Genomic DNA, 18,282 nt, shown 5'->3' with positions numbered 1-18,282 from the left:
GGGTGGTTACTAGGCAGTTGCTAGGTGTTCTGGGTGGTTGCTAGGCAGTTGCTAGGGTGTTCTGGGTGGTTGCTAGAGTTTTTTGGTGGTTACTAGAGCATTTCTAGACGTTGCTAGGGTGTTCAGGGTGGTTGCTAAGGTATTTTTGGTAGTTGCTATGGTGTTACTAGGTGGTTGGTAGTTGTCAAATATGGTTACTATGGAGTTTTTATAGAGTTCTTAAAATCTTTAATAACGAGTGCTTCAGTGCGGCACTCGGCCTGCGGCCTCGTGCCTATGGCCGAATAGGCACAAGCATGGAGCAATATCGCAAGGCTACGAGTGTGATATTGCTTTAAAAAATGTAAAAAAAAATTTTTTATATTATTTATTGGTTTAGGGTGGTTGCTAGGGAGCTCAGAGTGGTTGCTAGGGTGCTGCAACTGGTTGCTAGGGTGTGGCTATGAAGATTTTAGGCCATTACTTATTGGCTGCTTGATAATATAAATCCTCTGAGGGAGAGAGAGAGGGAGAGAAACGCAGGGGTGTCAGGCCCTTTGGAGTGGTGTGTGTGAAAACGGCAGTTGGGATTCAAATGTTTTTAGAACTCCCCATGTTAAGTCAATGGGACTTTTTTGGCCGCTTTTTCGTCCGCTGTGCGAACATCGTACACCCGATCGCTTAGAAAAGTCATAGCACACCTCTCCTCAATGAGCCGGTCGATTTGATGCCTCACTCAGGGGTCTGTGACAAACGGTGCGGGGCAAGTTACGCGCCAAACTTTTGTCCGGAATAATAAGAAGAATAACTAGAATGTACATTTCCTGAAGAAAATGTGAAGTGGTGCTTGCCGTGGCAAAATTCGCCACTGGGCAGATGCTAACACAATTAACATGTTGTGATACCATGATATACCACGTTTTAGCATTATTTACCACGATTTACCATGTTTCTAAGATGATTTACTACGATTTACCACATTCCAGCATGATTTACTGTGATTAACATGTTGTTAAAATGATGCTAGTATGTTTTTAGCTAGATGCTAACATGATTAGCATGTTGCTAGCATGATTAGCATGTTGCTAGCATTATGCTAGCTTGATTAACATGTTGTTAGCATGATGCTAGCTTGAATAGCATTGTGCTAGCTTAATTAGCATATTGGTAGCATAATGCTAGCATGATTAGCATTATGTTAGCATGATGCTAGCTTGATTAGCATGTTGGTAGCTTGATGTTAGCATGATTAGCATGTTGCTAGCATGTTTTTAGCTAGATGCTAACATTATTAGCATGTTTGCTAGCATTATGTTAGCTTGATTAGCATGTTGCTAGCATGATGCTAGCTTGATTAGCATATTGCTAGTATTATGCTAGCTTGATTAGCATGTTGCTAGCATGATGCTAGCTTGATCAGCATGTTGATAGCTTGATGTTAGCATGATTAGCATGTTTCTAGCATGTTTTTAGCTAGATGCTAACATTATTAGCATGTTGCTAGCATTATGCTAGCTTGATTAGCATGTTGCTAGCATTATGCTAGCTTGATTAGCATGTTGCTAGCATGATGCTAGCATTATTAGCATGATGCTAGCATGATGCTAGCTTGATTAGCATGTTGTTAGCATAATGCTAGCATTATTAGCATTTTGCTAGCTTGATTAGCATGATGCTAGCTTGATTAGCATGTTGGTAGCTTAATGCTAACATGATTAGCATGTTGCTAGCATGTTTTTAGCTAGATGCTAACATTATTAGCATGTTGCTAGCATTATGCTAGCTTGATTAGCATGTTGCTAGCATTATGCTAGCTTGATTAGCATGTTGCTAGCATGATGCTAGCATTATTAGCATGATGCTAGCATGATGCTAGCTTAATTAACATGTTGCTAGCATGATGCTAGCATGATTAGTATGTTGCTAGCATGTTTTTAACAAGATGCTTTTGCCAGGTGGTTGCTAGGGTTTTCTGGGTGGTTGCTATGGTGTTGCTAGGCAGTTGCTAAGGTGTTCTGGGTGGTTGCTAGGCAGTTGCTAGGGTATTCTTGGTGGTTGCTAGGCAGTTGCTAGGGCATTGCTAGGTGGTTGCTATGGTGTTGCTAGGCAGTTGCTATGGTATTCTGGGTGGATGGTAGGGCATTGCTAGGCAGTTGCTAGGGTGTTCTGGGTGGTTGCTAGGCGTTCTGGGTGGTTACTAGGCATTTTGCTAGGTGTTCTGGGTGGTTGCTAGGCAGTTGCTAGGGTGTTCTGGGTGGTTGCTAGAGTTTTTTGGTGGTTACTAGAGCATTTCTAGACGTTGCTAGGGTTTTCAGGGTGGTTGCTAAGGTATTTTTGGTAGTTGCTATGGTGTTACTAGGTGGTTGGTAGTTGTCAAATATGGTTACTATGGAGTTTTTATAGAGTTCTTAAAATCTTTAATAACGAGTTCCTTCAGTTCGGCACTCGGCCTGCGGCCTCGTGCCTATGGCCGAATAGGCACAAGCATGGAGCAATATTGCAAGGCTACGAGTGTGATATTGCTTTAAAAAATGTAAAAAAAATGTTTTTATATTATTTATTAGTTTAGGGTGGTTGCTAGGGAGCTCAGAGTGGTTGCTAGGGTGCTGTAACTGGTTGCTAGGGTGTGGCTATGAAGATTTTAGGCCATTACTTATTGGCTGCTTGATAATATAAATCCTCTGAGGGAGAGAGAGAGGGAGAGAAACGCAGGGGTGTCAGGCCCTTTGGAGTGGTGTGTGTGAAAACGGCAGTTGGGATTCAAATGTTTTTAGAACTCCCCATGTAAAGTCAATGGGACTTTTTTGGCCGCTTTTTCGTCCGCTGTGCGAACATCGTACACCCGATCGCTTAGAAAAGATATAGCACACCTCTCCTCAATGAGCCGCTCGATTTGACACCTCACTCAGGGGTCTGTGACAAACGGTGCGGGGCGCATTACGCGCCAAACTTTTGGCAGAATAAAAATAAGAATAATAAGTATGAGTGACAATAACACTAGTGGTGCTTTGAAAAAGCACCACTAATAATAAGTTTAGTGACAATAACACTAGTGTTGCTTTGAAAAAGCACCACTAATAATAATAATAATAGGATAATAATAATCTTATTCTGGCCTCACTGAACCATTGGGTTCCTCCAGATGCTGGCTTTAACATAAGAGATCTTCCAGGAACCACTTAAATGTTAAAAGATCTTCCAGTAACCCTTTTATCGCATTCAAGTTCCTCTATTTTCCCTCAAAGCACTTCGAGGTCTCATGGTAATGAAAAGGTGACTCCAGAACCTCTGAACTAAATACAAAGTGCTTAAAGGATCCCATAAGTTCCAGCAAGAACCTCAAAGATTGTCAATGCTCCTCCAGTAACCCTACTATAGGAGAAAGAGCTTAAATTACATTTTGAAGTTCCTTGAGAATCCGACAGGATATTTGAGGCTCCTTTAGTTTTTACACTGCAGTTCCAACAACTTGATTAATATTCATGAGCCCAGCAGCCTGTCAGACATTAGCACATTTTTTATATTCACTGTAAAAAAAATTACATCCCCAAGTCAAAAATTTCTAGTGACTGGTTACATCTACATTTTTTCAATTAGTCTGACGTATTATTTCTCATTGAGCCAATGTTAACAGACTATTGCAACAAGAATTACACTTGGGCCAATTTAAAAATTTAGATGTGACCAGTTACTAGAAAATTTTGACTTGGAGAGGTTAGAATTTTTTACAGTGTTGTTATTAGAAGCAGTATTTGTTTTTATTGTTAGTAATTTTTTACAGAAACTTTAAATGACCAATAATGTCTCGAGGACCTCCACCAGCCAAAAATCCTCTAATTTCTGTTTAATGTGACAAATAAGCATTCATATATTTTCATTGATACATAGTTGCCTATTTTAGTTCTAATTAAAGTTCTGTCATAATAATGCTTGATTGGCCGATGTTTCATTAAAAGTTTAGTTGTTATTCTTTCAAATTTCATCACATATCTTTGTTAAAAAAAAGAAAAAAAAAAAAAGTTTTTATATCAAACCTGTGTGAAGAGAAGCTGATTGGGATGGGAAGTCTGACAAGTTCTAAAAATGAACTAGCCAATGGCCATTGTTATAAAAATATATATATAAAAAAAACACCTAATATTGGTATGTGCCAAGTATTTTATGTTTATTAGAGTATTATGTTTTTAGCTTAGCAACATCAAACTTGCACTTCCACTATTTGTGTGAAATGCAGTGTTGCTGCCTGTGTAGGATTTTCCAAATCTAGGCAGTTGCCTATGCAGGCAGCGTACAGCAAGACTGCTAACTAAAGGTTTTGGAATAACACTATTGTGTGCATGCGCCTTGAGCGTTCTACTTTTGCTTTGTTCTCTTCTGCTGAGGGTTTGGTTAAACATACTGTCTTATCTTTTGCTCTCTGTGCATCTTATCCAGCTCAATCTGGAAGTGATTGTTTTGCAATAAGACTAGCGTCCCTGTTTCTTTTATATTAGAAAGATGATCTCCAGTAGTGCCCTCTTTCCCTTATGCCTCCATGCCATTTCTGTTTAATAATGCGTCATTCTATTCTGTTATAGTCATTCATAATTTTATCATTCATTATGTGCGGAAATTCTCTTAATGGATTGTTCTGGCTTCATAAAAGTTAAGCTCAGCACGTGTGGCATAATGTCGATTACCACAGAAATGAATATAGACTCATCCCTCAGTTTTTCTTTTAAGCAATAATCGCGGTTATAATGACATACTTACAATGGAAGTAAACCAGGCCAACATTCCAAAGGCTTTAAACGAAGAAATGTGAAGCATAAATTATTCAGTAAAACCCTTATTAATTAGTCATCTAAATTGTGCTTTTTGGTGTTGGACTACTTTTATTAGGTGGATGAACATTTGGTTACTGACATAAATTCTAGTTGGAGTTTGCTTCAAAGATATACATGAACTTTGACAGGACTGAAAACAGTAGCAAAAACTGAGTGTGATTTCTTTTTTTCTTTTTTGTGCTTTTGTAATTTTTTGTTTTGTATTTATTAAATATTACTATTTAGGTTGAATTTTTATTTTATTTTTTCATTTTATTTTCATTTTAGTTGTAGTTTTTATTTAGTTCCAGTTAGTAATTTTGGTTCTTCAACTTAAATGTATTTCAGTTATTTGCCAAGGCAATATTTCAAATTTTGTGTTTTAAGTTTTTTTATCTAATATTTAAATCAAATGTCATGTCCACTTTATTTCCATCGACAAAAATGTTTTAATAAGTTTTAGTTAAAGTGTTAGTTCACCCAAAAATGAAAACACAAATGAAGATCTTTTTGATTAAATCTGAGGTCTTTTTGTACCATCATAGACAGCTGCGCAACTGACACTTTCAAGCCCCAGAAAGGTAGTAAAGACATCATTAAACTAATCCATGTGACTCCAGTGGTTTAACCTTAATTTTATGAAGTGAAGCAAGTGCTTTGTTTGTGTAAAAAAAAAGAAGATAATAACCTTAATTTGAATCTGATTGAAGCTTATTTCCGCCACAGATTATTTTTTTATTTTTTTTAATTGCGACTTTATATCTCGCAATTCAGAATTTTTTCTTGCAGTTGTGACTTTTAATCTCACAATTTTTACTTTTTGTCACAATTTTGAGTTTACATCTTGCAGTTATGACTTTTTTTCTCAGAATTGCGAGATATAAACTCACAATTGCAAGAATTAAAGTAAATATTTGCGAGATATAAACTCTAATTTAAACTTTATATTAGTTACTTTATTACTTTAAACTTTATTATAAAGTTTATATTCCGTAATTCTGACTTCTTTTCGCATAATTGTGAGATATAAATTTATAAAGTCCAATTCTGAGGGAAAGTCTGCTCACAATTCAGACATTTTCTTGCAATTGTGAGTTTATATCTCACAATTCAGAGACAAAATAATGTCAGAAATGCAAGATGAAAAAAAAGCAGGATTGTGAGATAAAAAGTTGTATTTACCTTTTTTACTTTGTTATTGAGTGGCGGAATTAAGCTTCCATAGAATCCATATACTCATTAATAGTGATTCTTAGTGATATATGTAAATGTATCATACAAAAGCAATTGTTTTTGGTCAACAAAGCCATTGTAGAAATGCTCTATTAGCAGCGGGCCATTTTTAATTTATTCAGTGAACAAAGTGTCCTAATGAGTTGCATTTAAGTGGTCATGTGATCTAAACATATCTGCCGCCATGAGGCGACCCACTCCATGTAGAATAAGACAGCTTGTGTTAGGCTGGATTCTGATTTAAAATATTTTTTCATTCTTCCAACACACAAACGTATAAATTGTTTGGGGTCATTCAGGTTGAATATACGAAGATGAAAGAAAAAGAAAGAGTTTTAGAGGAAAGAAAAAGTATTAGGGGAGTATTAGCCTGAAATGAAGGAAGGAAATGAAAGAATAAAAGAGCGATGAGCACAGCTGGTCTTTCCTTCTTTCCTCTTTAGTCATTCGTTTTATTCATTTTTATTAAGGACGGCATGTGCTCCCCGTGTCTTCAGAAGTAGTCCAGTCGCCGAACACAGGGAGGAACGCAGCCATATTTCTTTCTAATTACTTAAGAGAATGTCGTCTATAAAAAGAGCACATCTAGACCCCGACCACATACGCACATCCTTTATCAGATGTGCCATTTAAGAACACAAACACAAGTAGAGCCTTATAAAACAGACAAGAGATGGAAAAACATTAGCAAGAACTTTCAGCATATGTTAATGAATTAATAAATCAAACAGAGGTGGAAACTCTTTATAGAAGACCAATTATGTTTGGTCATAATAAACATTGCGCTTTTCTGGAAGGAGGGGCTTCATAGAGACAGGAACTAAACAGAGTGTTACTGGCAGACTGGGAAGAGAGGTGCTGCGACAATTAAAAACGTGAAAAATAATATGTTTTTTCAACATTCAAGCAAGAAAACCTATTCTAGTAGACCCTAAAAACAAAATCAAGACTTTGTAAAATGACATAATATATAGGTCTTCTTTAAAAATACATTGGTAAATCCAATGTAAATGTGTTTTGGTGGTGATACCATGGTATTCTTTGAAGTACATTACAGTACAATATTAAACCTCGCGAAAAACATGCTCTGGCAGTATCATGGTACAGTGATGGTATCTGATGGTAATATTATGGTATTCTGAAATAGACCATGGTACTAATCCTAATGTATTCTATGGGATTATCATAGTACTCCATAGTTCTCCCATTGTACATCTAAAAAACATGGTAGTACATGGTAATTGTTTGTATGTGTAGTTACATAACATTGCACAAGTAAAATGAGTTGTGAATGCCATTTTATGTTGATGTGAATTACTGTAGCATTTGAATAAGGTACACAGCAATAAACAGCAATATTTTGCAATTATTATGTCTGTGGAATCGATTACACAGCTGTAGTTGAATAAATAGCATGAATCCTCTGAAAACAGGGCTTTTGTGGGATAGGATGAAATCTAGAGCAGACAAACACAGTGGACCTCACAGGATCAGGCCTTCTGCTTTCAAACACAGATTCATCACAGCTGGGAATGTGGAAACAAGGCATCATGATTCAATTGTTTTGGCTTCAAGGGTCCATTGAATGCAGAAAGCTATATGAGAGAATGGCTCAATGTCAGTTGTGTGTGTTAACATTGCTAATTTCACTGCCAAAAAACATGCACATTCATTAAACATCATTAAATAAGATAAATTGTATTTAAGAAATTGCATTAGATATTAAGATTTCTTTTCAGAGAATACACCACTATTCAAAAGTTTGTGGTCAACACATTTTTTTTTTTTTTTTTGGAAAGAAATGTATACTTTTATTCAGCAAGTGCAAGTGCAAAAGTGACAGTGAAGACATTTATAATGTTACAAAAGATTTCTATTTTTATTTTCTTTAAACAAAATGCTTTCTATTTATCTATTCATGTATCATCTTTCACAAAATATTAAGTAGCATAATTGTTTTCAACATTGATAACAATAAGAAATGTTTCTTGAGCATCAAATCATCATATTAGAATGATTTCTGAAAGATCATGTGACACTGAAGACTAGAGTAATGATCCTGAAAAGATTTGCCATTAAAGGAATATGTATATTCAAATGAAAAATAGTTATTTTAAATATTTTACAATATTACAGTTTTTACTATATTTTTCATCAAATAAGGTGAGCATTACAGATTTCATGTATTACAAATCTTACAGACCCCAACGTTTTTAACAGTATAGTGTATCTAAAATTGAGTTTATCTTTTGTAAAACTTTGGCTATTTCACATCATTAATGTCACTGATTTGTGTATTTGATTAGAGTATTGTAAAAACTGCAGAATCATAAATATTTTTTTGTTGTATGTTGCATTTTTCATACATGTCCTTCTATCTATGCTCCAGTTTAAAAACAACAACCAGATGTTCAATGTGATCTCAGACTTTTGGACCCCACAAAATATATTCCCTGAAAACAAGTATTATTACCTTCCACAATTTTTATTAACTAATATGTGCATCTCTGAATCTGTTCTTCTGCTTCATGTGGATTTGACTAATTTCCCCAAAGCAAAATATAACTATGGATTGTTCACAAAAAGGGCAATGAGAGCAATAAGCTCCGGCGATATTTTTAACCATAGCTCTCAAGAGAACAAGTTATCTTCTCTGAAATTGTCACCCAATGTTGTGAAATATCTCAGTGGCACTCTAACTTTATCTGACTGTGTTTTTGCCCTTTTAGATACTGATAAAGATTACATTTTTTGAAACAGACAAGGTGATGATCTCAAGTATAAATTAAATGTGAAACCCATGTTAATGTTTAATGTGACAGATTTCACACAGCCTTTTCTTAATATCTTGACAAAGGCACATTGCTAAGGGATCATTGTCTATATCATATATATATATATATATATGATATGTGAGATGCATTGAACTGATCAAAAGTGACATATAAGACTTTTACATTCTTACAATTTTTTTTTTTTTTATTTCACTTGAGAAAGATAACTTTATCTCATAGGAAACAGTTTTAACAACATTTGTTGCCCAATGGCATGCATGACCTCAGCCTGATTTAAAGGGTTTTTCCATGCAAACAGCATACTTCCTCAACCACTTTAGATAAACAGATATGAAAGTAGCACATATAAGCTTAATTAAATCTAATTTAGTCTGGACTACTCTGAACTACTTTTGGTGAGGGAGGTTTGGTCCAACAATTTTTCATTTCTGTCCAAGAAAAATGTTCCAAACATGTTCCAGTTGGTTTCTGTTTTGTTACTCCAAAGCTCTTGATCAGATTCACTGTGGTCTGTTTGGTATGTTTCCCTGACACATATTCCAGCAGTTCCTTCTAATTATCAGGAATCAGTGATACGTGTGTAATCTGCTCACTGGGGTGTCTGATTCAGAGCTGAAATTAATAACGTGAGGCGATAAGATGGGAACAGATAAAAGGATTACATTAGATACTGTTGCCGACATTAACCTCTAGCTATCGTAGCATTAGCTTAACCGCTAATTCTATTAAGCCCTTTGTTTTGGGATTTTGGTGCCAAATATATTCTGGCAAATGTGCCATGGAGTTCTCATTAGGATGCAGAGGCTAGATGGTGGGGGTGTAACAATATATCGCAATACAAAAATGCATCAGTAGCCTATGTATTGTGGATAGTGACAATATATATTGTGTAGTTCACCCAAAATAAAAAATACTGTGTGAGAAATAAATTCAAGTTTTCAGAGTATTAGTGTCAGTACTACCTTAAACTACTATACATAATTTTAAATATAATGTATAATAATGCATTGGGGGAATATTTGTGGGTCTTGATAATGCCAAATGTCTGATGTTACCAGTAAAAAGTGGCCTACATTATTTAAAATATATCTAGTGACAGAGTACAAGCATATTCGTCTAAAATTATTCTCAGCTTTCAGCTTCAGAATCATGAATATTTTTATTCTGGTGTCACCATTAGGACAATGCATTGTGCAGTGCCACAGTGCATTGGGTTTCCAGCACTAAGTCCAAGCCTATTTATTTACACCCACAATGTAATATCAAATGTAGCATTTTTATCAACAGTACATTTTTTGTTAACCTTTTATCATATGTCTTGGAGTCTCGCAATAATATCGTATCGTGAGTTCAATTTCGTGATATGTATCGAATCGTGACATGTGGGTATCGTTACACCCACTACTAGATGTAAAGTAAAATACATGCCTAGGGATTCTGTGAGAGCTTGGTTTTGAGAGACATGGATATTTAACTCAAACTGATCTCTCCATTACGGATGAACTCGTCTCACACCGTTCTTTCCTCCATCTGCGGTATTTTTTTAAATCATTCTGCAAGTTTCATTGGTTTAAAATCTTAAACCTACAATGTTCAGAATCTCTGGGCACAAATTAGCAGTGTTTGGGAAAGTACAGTATGACTCATTTCTGCGAATTTGGTTCCTCCAGACAGTTCCACATAAATGATTCAGTTATTCTCATGTGTTCCAGTTCAGTCTAATTGAGATTAACATGTCATATATGGTCACACTACAATACTTTACTTGCACATTAAATAATCATATTAAATATGAGAGACTGCTCAAGGACTTAGATCTCCCCTTGAACTAGCAAAACCATAATAGATAAAGAATTTAGTAATAATAAATAATATAGGAGGTAAAAAAAATAAAGGTGAAGGAGGGATGCTGGAAGTATTGTCACAAAAATGAGGTAAGCAGGCATATCCTTGAAATATGATTATATGAACAAGCTCATCCAAAATGTACATTTACATTATCATTATATAGGCATATTGACAGTTATGCATCATATTGACATATTGATAAAATCTCTCTCATTGCTTTAATTATAGCAGATGTGGAGTTACATCACAGTGTTGCAGTAAGAGAAATATTTAATATTTGTGCCTTAAGCATAGTTCACTAGTCTTATGCAACTCATCCTTGTTTTTACAGCAGCCATAATTTTGCTCATTAATAATTATTTGCATAAACAATACTAAAGGTCATATCCCGTAACATAAAAGTGTTCATATTAAGTTCAGCACACTCTCAGAAAAAAAGGTACTGGGGCTGTACACTTTCAAAAGATACTAACATGCACCCTTAAAGGAGAAGTTCACCCAAAAAGGAAATGTATGCCATAAATTCCTCTCCCTCAAGCCATCTGTATATGACTTTCTTCTTTCAGCCGAACACAATCGGAGTTATATTAAAGTATATTCTGTCTCTTCCCAACTTTGTAATGGCATTGAATAGTGTCCGAGTTTTTGAAGCTCCAAAAAGCACATCCATCATAATCTATCATAAGTAATCCATACGGCTCCAGTGTAAATAAATGCATTCTGAAGCGAAGTGATAGGTTTTTGTATGCAAAATATTATATTTAAATATTTATATTATAAATATAATATTATATCATATTTAAAACTTTATAAACTATAATCACTGGCTTCTGGCAACGGCCGTACGTGCGTTCACGAGAGAGTCGAGTTCTGGCGGAATGGTGACCTTTGACCTGACGTATGACGCAGGACGTTGCTCCTCTTCTCTTATATCAAAATCCTCCGAAAATTTTTTTTTTATCTTCTCATTTTAGACTTCTAAATTGTGACCGGTGTTTTGTTTTGCTCTATCTATCTTTTGCTACACCTACGTCATACGTCATAAGCATGGATTACTTTAATGATGGATGAATGTGCTTTTTGGAGCTTCAAAAACTCTGACGATATTCAATGCTATTACAAAGCTGGGAAGAGCCATGATATCATTTAATATAACTCCAAATGTGTTCGGCTGAAAGAAGAAAGCCATATACACCTAGGATGGTTTGAGGGTGAGTAAATTATGAGATTATTTCTTTAAGGTGACAGCTTTTGTACCTTTTTTTTTTTTCTGAGAGGGTATGAAATACCCAGACCAATTCAATGAGCAAATAAAAACACATTTGCAAATTGCAAATTGGTTCAATCAATTCATTTGATTCATAAAAAATGTAAATACTTTTTGAATCACTATCTTGAGATTGCTGAATGTCCAGCCTGGCATTCCACTGAAGACCACGAGTCTGAAGTCCAAATGTGGGTCCAGTGTCAGAACTGAATCTGAGCCGTATACTGGGCAGCGAACTCTCTCTATCCTTCTCTGATCTGATGAATCACGAGTGCTCAGAGGATTTAATGTGCCATATTATCCTCCCTCAACTTGTTCTATCTTTTCCCTCTCTCACACTCTCTTCTCCTGTCCTCACTTTCCCTCCTCCCCAGAGCTTCCTGTGCATCTTCACACATCCTTCTCACATTCACTCCATTTGTCTATTCTCTATTCCTATCTCATCTTATTTTTCTGGTTCTTCTCTTCTCTCCTCATTAAAGAGTGTGTGCTTGAATCATCCTTCAGGTATCAAGCACTGCCAGGTCTTCCTGAAGGGTGGTGTGTGTGTGTGTGTGTGTGTGTGTGTGTGTGTGTGTGTGTGTGTGTGTGTGTGTGTGTGTGTGTGTGTGTGTGTGTGTGTGTGTGTGTGTGTGTGTGTGTGTGTGTGTGTGTGTGTGTGTGTGTGTGTGTGTGTGTGTGTGTGTGTGTGTGTGTTTGTGTGTAGGAGTCTGAATCAAGTCTTTTTACCTCGGTCCAGTCCAGTTATTTATATCTCAACGTGTGATAAAAATTTCTTCCTCCCTTGATGCTGCCGGATTTCCAAGTATATGTGCATATTAATATCTAGAGCGAAGCGAATCTGCTACCCATGTGGCGCCTTTCCCAGTCACATTACTACAGTTCAACAAACAAAAAGTTAATTTGGAGTAACTTACATTTTAGACACAATATTGCCATTTACGCTGTCTATTTTTGCTCCGCCGACGAAGCCACAGCAGAATTGACTGTTGCTCGTCTCATAGCATCTACTTTTCATCCAGGTTTAATATAATGGACCATGGAGTCTACTTTTATCAGGCTGAACACACACTGCATGACAGAACTGCAGCTCAGCTTTAACTGCGCTGATGTCGTCTGGGGTTACTTGTCTGTTTCGATTTGAATTTAAAAGTATAATTTTCAATGAAATACAAATTTAACCGCATCACTATCTGAACGACTCAGAATGTATAATAAAAGGAACGCATGTGATTGCAAGTGTTTCGTCTGGTCGCTTGGAAGGTTTTGATTAAAGATTGTTCAGAACCGGTTGCTTCACACAAGTCATTGCAATATACAGTTACTGACATTCAGCTTTGTGAAAATGTGTCAAAGTTGAATCACAGCTGCCCCAATGTTTCATGCAGTCTAATGCAGTTAGGACAGAACGAATACAGTTACATGTACAGAAACAAAATGTCATGCTGACTGTATTTACATTTACACCTAAACAAAAACTAGTTTTGCCTTTTAATATCCATGAAATTAGATTCATTTAAATATCTATACAAGCAAATGTCAAGTTTTTCTTTCCTTTCCGAGTTGCACTACTTTTCCCTAAGGGGCCCTTAATAAATCCCATGCTTTGACATCAGAAGGGTGGAGGTTTCTGATAAAAAGTGGGAATATTGTGAAAGATGTCTTTGACCTCATGAGGTTAGAGAAGAGACTATCTCAGAGAAGCATGATATTATGCAATATAAAAATGTATCATCCCACATCCCTGGACCTCATGGGAAACTGTAGGAACTGACAAAGACTTTTTTGTGGATTGTAATTATCAATTTTGTTTATTATGTGTGACTCATAACAATTCAGGACATTTTCTTTGGTTACATGAGTCAGTATAGATATGCTTCCGCTGTTCTTTCATTTCTTTGTCTCTCTCTTGCAGGTGTCTCTGAGCACTGAATGTGTGCGTGCCGTCATGAAGCTGACATACTGTCCTCACTGTAGCGGCGTTACCATTGCCAAGCCCTGCTCAAACTACTGTAAGAATGTCATGAAGGGCTGCCTTGCTAATCAAGCGGATCTGGACTCTGAGTGGAGGAACCTGGCAGGTGGGCGGGGCCAAGATAGACCCTTATTAGCCCTGTCTCAAATGGCACCCTAAACATTTGCAGTGTTCTTATGTGTTCGCCCTTTTGTGATGTAGCGCCGCTTTGACTGTCTGGAATTTGCTGCACAACCTGATTTCACCAAGTAGAACATGTTCCTGGATCAACATTTACATTTACATTTATTCATTTAGCAGACGCTTTTATCCAAAGCGACTTACAAATGAGAACAATAGAAGCAGTTAAACTAACAGTAGGACAACAAAATGCAAGTGCTATGACCCTTCTCAGTTTAATCTAACGCAGAACTTTTTTTTTGTTTTTTGTTTTTGTTATAGAACAGAACAGAATAGAGCACATCTATGTTGATCTTGGAACAACATTCCAATCAACCAATCCAAAGTTTATAATTTATGTCAAGTTTAGTCTTACAACCAGGGTTAGGTGCTTCTACATCAGTGTTATTCAGCCGATCATTTCCCTCTGATTTTAGGGATAACTTAGGGGAAGGGTTAGGTTTAGGGGTAGGGATATGGTTAGGATAAAAACAATTTTGACAGGAATGTTGTTCCAGGATCAACAAAATATGGTGACCCAGGAATGTGTCTAATTCATCAAAATCAGGATATGCAAAAATTTGGGAAAATTGGGGCGCTCGCGGACACTTCTGAAACCTAAAATAACAAATGGAACTCCCTACGGTCTTGTAGACTTAACGAAAATGCGCATGCGGCAGCCATTGTAAGTCCATAAGACCGTAAGTGCATATAAAGTGTGCCACTTGGGACAGGTCCATGAAATGCAACAGTCGGTTTCCGGAAGTAAAAATTCCATTCATTTTCTTCAGGGGGATTGATTTTAACTTTTAAACTTTTGAAGACAGACCTGTGTTGAGCTCCAAGGTTGTTAGTTGATGGTATTCTTTTGCTGATGCCATCAGTTCTCATTATTTCAACTCATTTTTTTAAAATAATCGAGTTTGACAGTGGAATTCCTAGTGCTGCGAAGAAAATGCCACCAATCTCAATCAGAGAGTCGCTGCGAGCAAATTGTACCAAAATGGCATGGAACGCTCTCTCCCATGAAGCACTGCAAATGAGTCGGTCTCAATACAGCAAATTTAAAGGTAGGGTAGGCAGCTTTTGAAATGGCTAGCAATAGCAAGTTAGCTTTGAAAGCCCTTCAGAGCGTCTCCAAAGTCATGCGTTCTTCAAAACACATGAACGCACACAGCAGAGTTTGCAAAGCGTCACGAGAGATGGCGCTAAATTAACTTATGTCTCAAAGCACATGACATTACAATAATTATGAACATAAACAACTTAAAGAGAGCTGACCTGTATACCACCTGACTGCTGCAGATTCATTTCGGCGTTGATGGTGTTGCCATTGAAATGCATAAATTCGAGTCACAAACCGTTCCGAGTATAACGTCATCTCTTCCAAATTACAGTAGTTATGGCGTGAACGCAGCATTAGCTTGTTTTGGTTCAGGAGGAACTGTAAAAGGTGGGCCAGGACATCGTATCATTGCATTCGGACCAAAGTCAATGATTGGATGAACATTTTCCTACGCCTTCCACAGATGATATATATATATATACATATAAATACATTTAGACCAGTTAACGTGGTGAATGCTATCAGGATGTGAAGAGAATTTCAACCAAACTCACAAAAAACAAATCAAACAAAAGACAAACAAAAGTCTTGAAACAAATCCCCTGCCTTTAAATGAATAATTTAATCTTTTTAATTGATTGACATTTGCAATGTTTCATGGGATTGTAGTTATTCTCCTTATTAAAGCCATTAAGTACACAGTCTTAAAACTTTGTCTTTTTGTAAGATTTTCAAATACTCTTTGCTTCAAATCAAAGTTTATAATATTGTGATTTACCTTGTAATCAACATGTCTGTGTCTGTGTGTAGATGCTATGCTGGAGGTGGTTGACAAACTGAGTCGGCCTTACAGTGTGGATTCAGTGGTTCTGTCTCTACCAAAACGCATTGCTGAAGCTATTCTCTACATGCAAGACAACCGCAACACATTCAACAATAAGGTCAGTGCTGAAGTTAACAGACTTAACCTTTTATATATCATGATTTCATTAATATATCTTGAACCAAAGTTAACCAGAACCCTGTGCCAAAACCAATGCCATGATTTGTTGTTCTTCAGGTGCTTCAGGCATGTGGTTCTCCTGCTCAGAGCTCCGTCACTGAGGACCAGATCAAGCGAGGGAGAAACACAGCAGAAGAAGTTAGCAGCACCCCAGAAGCCCAGCTGGAGAAACTGGTGAGTGTGTTTAGATGGTGAACTGTAGCAGTTTTTGCTCCGGGACCCAGATTTTACATTGAACATAAAGTGGCAGCCCACCACCGTAACAAAATTGTTCATTATACAAAATGTCACAAAAATTTCATTAAAAAACTGTTTGTTTTTTTACCTGTAAAGCCTGACATATAACATAATAAGAATATAAATATAAATATATATATATATATATATATATATATATATATATATATATATATATAAGGTTTTCTTATGTTTTTCGTTGAGTACAATATTTGATAGGTCTTTTATGGTTCATATGGTATGATATAGGAGAATACGAAGTTCAAACTTGATGAGGAAAAAAACTGTTATTTATTAAAAAAGATATTTGTGAAAGAAGTTCAGAGGCTCAAATATAGTCAAATTGGTGCAGTTAATGATATTAATATAGCTGAAAAGTAAGATTAAATTCTGATACAGTAGCTTGTAATGTAAATCAATTAAATCTTTAACAGTATAGCATGTAAATAGAATGCCTATACATATCCATTTTCCTCTCTCTCTCTCTCTCTCTCTCTCTCTCTCTCTCTCTCTCTCTCTCTCTCTCTCTCTCTCTCTCTCTCTCTCTCTCTCTATATATATATATATATATATATATATATATATATATATATATATATATAATCAAGTAAAGTTGCTTCAGTCCAGTAAGTGTTAATCTTGAAATATTACTAACATTTACTTTATAAAGATCAGTAAAGATTTCACAGTAAAAAGCCATGTGTACCACAACCTGAATGTGGACCTTTTAAGAATCATTTAAAAATACTTGCTAAAAAAAGTATGAACTATAAATCAGATGACAGAAGCCATATTGCGTACAACAGGATTTTCTGCAACGTTTTGATCATAGTGATAATTTAGAGGCCTTAAAAATGTGTGCATCAAATAGGATACAGTATATATAGGGTTAATATTAGAGTGAACTGCAGGCTCAATAATATGCAAAATGATTAATGTTAGCATAATCTAAATTAGAGTCATTTTGTAAATGCATAAACAATATCAGAAGTGTTATTTATTTTATTATTTGTCATTTTGATTGTTTTTTTGTTGTTGTTGTTGTTGCTGTATGCCATATTTGAGAGATCACATTTTCTTTCTCTCAGTTATCCGATGTGTCCAGAATGCTGAGGGATATGATGCAATACTGGGTCCATTTGCCCAGAAAACTGTGTGTGGATCGTGAGTCTGGACCGGGTGATGTAGACAGATGTTGGAATGGAATGAATGTGGACAGGTAAATGCACATGAACAGCTCAATCAACCTCAGTTTTAATAGAAACACACAGTGTTGCACAGCTGTGTCTTGTACAGTGACTACAAGATGGCTCTCTGTAGAATAGCGTTTTATAGTACAACATCTGCAGCTTTTTAAAAGCTGGGGAGCACAGATATTATCAGCAATGGAAAAATGTGTACTCAGATTTTAGTCTGTCTGTGATGTTGCCTGTTGATAATTGCATGCTGCTTTCTTATTGCGTCGTGTTCTGTCAGGTATCTGCCTGATGTGATGGGAGACGGGTTGGCCAGTCAGATCAATAATCCTGAGGTGGAGATCGACATCACTAAACCAGACATGACTGTACGCAAACAGATCATGCAGCTTAAGATAATGATCAACCGACTGAAGTATGCCATCAATGGAAATGATGTGGACTTCCAGGACACCAGTAAGTACTGTCTAATACACCAAAAAAAATCATAATTTAACAGAACTGAAAACTACTTATTTTGCTACAAAAGAAGTGATACTTATTGACTGACTTGGTAACACTTTACAATAAGGTTTCATTGGTTAATAGTAGTTAACTACATTAGTTAACATGAACTAATAATGAACTGCACTTCAACACCATTTATACATTTTTGTTAATGTACATTTTTTAATACATTTAGTAATACATTATTAAAATCAAAAGTTGTATTTGTTAAC

At 36.1% G+C, this 18,282-nt stretch overlaps 1 protein-coding gene across 1 annotated transcript in view; it reads left to right on the top strand.

Moving 5' to 3' along the window:
- Positions 1-18,282, top strand: part of gpc1b (glypican 1b) — a 90,463-nt gene that overhangs the window by 68,921 nt on the left and 3,260 nt on the right. The window contains exons 4-8 of the mRNA XM_082173576.1: positions 13,843-14,008; positions 15,938-16,068; positions 16,188-16,304; positions 17,456-17,586; positions 17,844-18,019. Coding sequence (XP_082029702.1) covers positions 13,843-14,008; positions 15,938-16,068; positions 16,188-16,304; positions 17,456-17,586; positions 17,844-18,019 — 721 coding nt within the window. The remainder of the gene's footprint in view (positions 1-13,842; positions 14,009-15,937; positions 16,069-16,187; positions 16,305-17,455; positions 17,587-17,843; positions 18,020-18,282) is intronic.

The sequence above is a fragment of the Leuciscus leuciscus genome (genome assembly GCF_965113295.1).
Source record: "Leuciscus leuciscus genome assembly, chromosome: 6".
In the NCBI taxonomy this organism is placed as follows: domain Eukaryota; kingdom Metazoa; phylum Chordata; class Actinopteri; order Cypriniformes; family Leuciscidae; genus Leuciscus; species Leuciscus leuciscus.
Note: the sequence above shows the minus strand (reverse complement) of the source record. Positions and strands in the feature narration are given on the sequence as shown.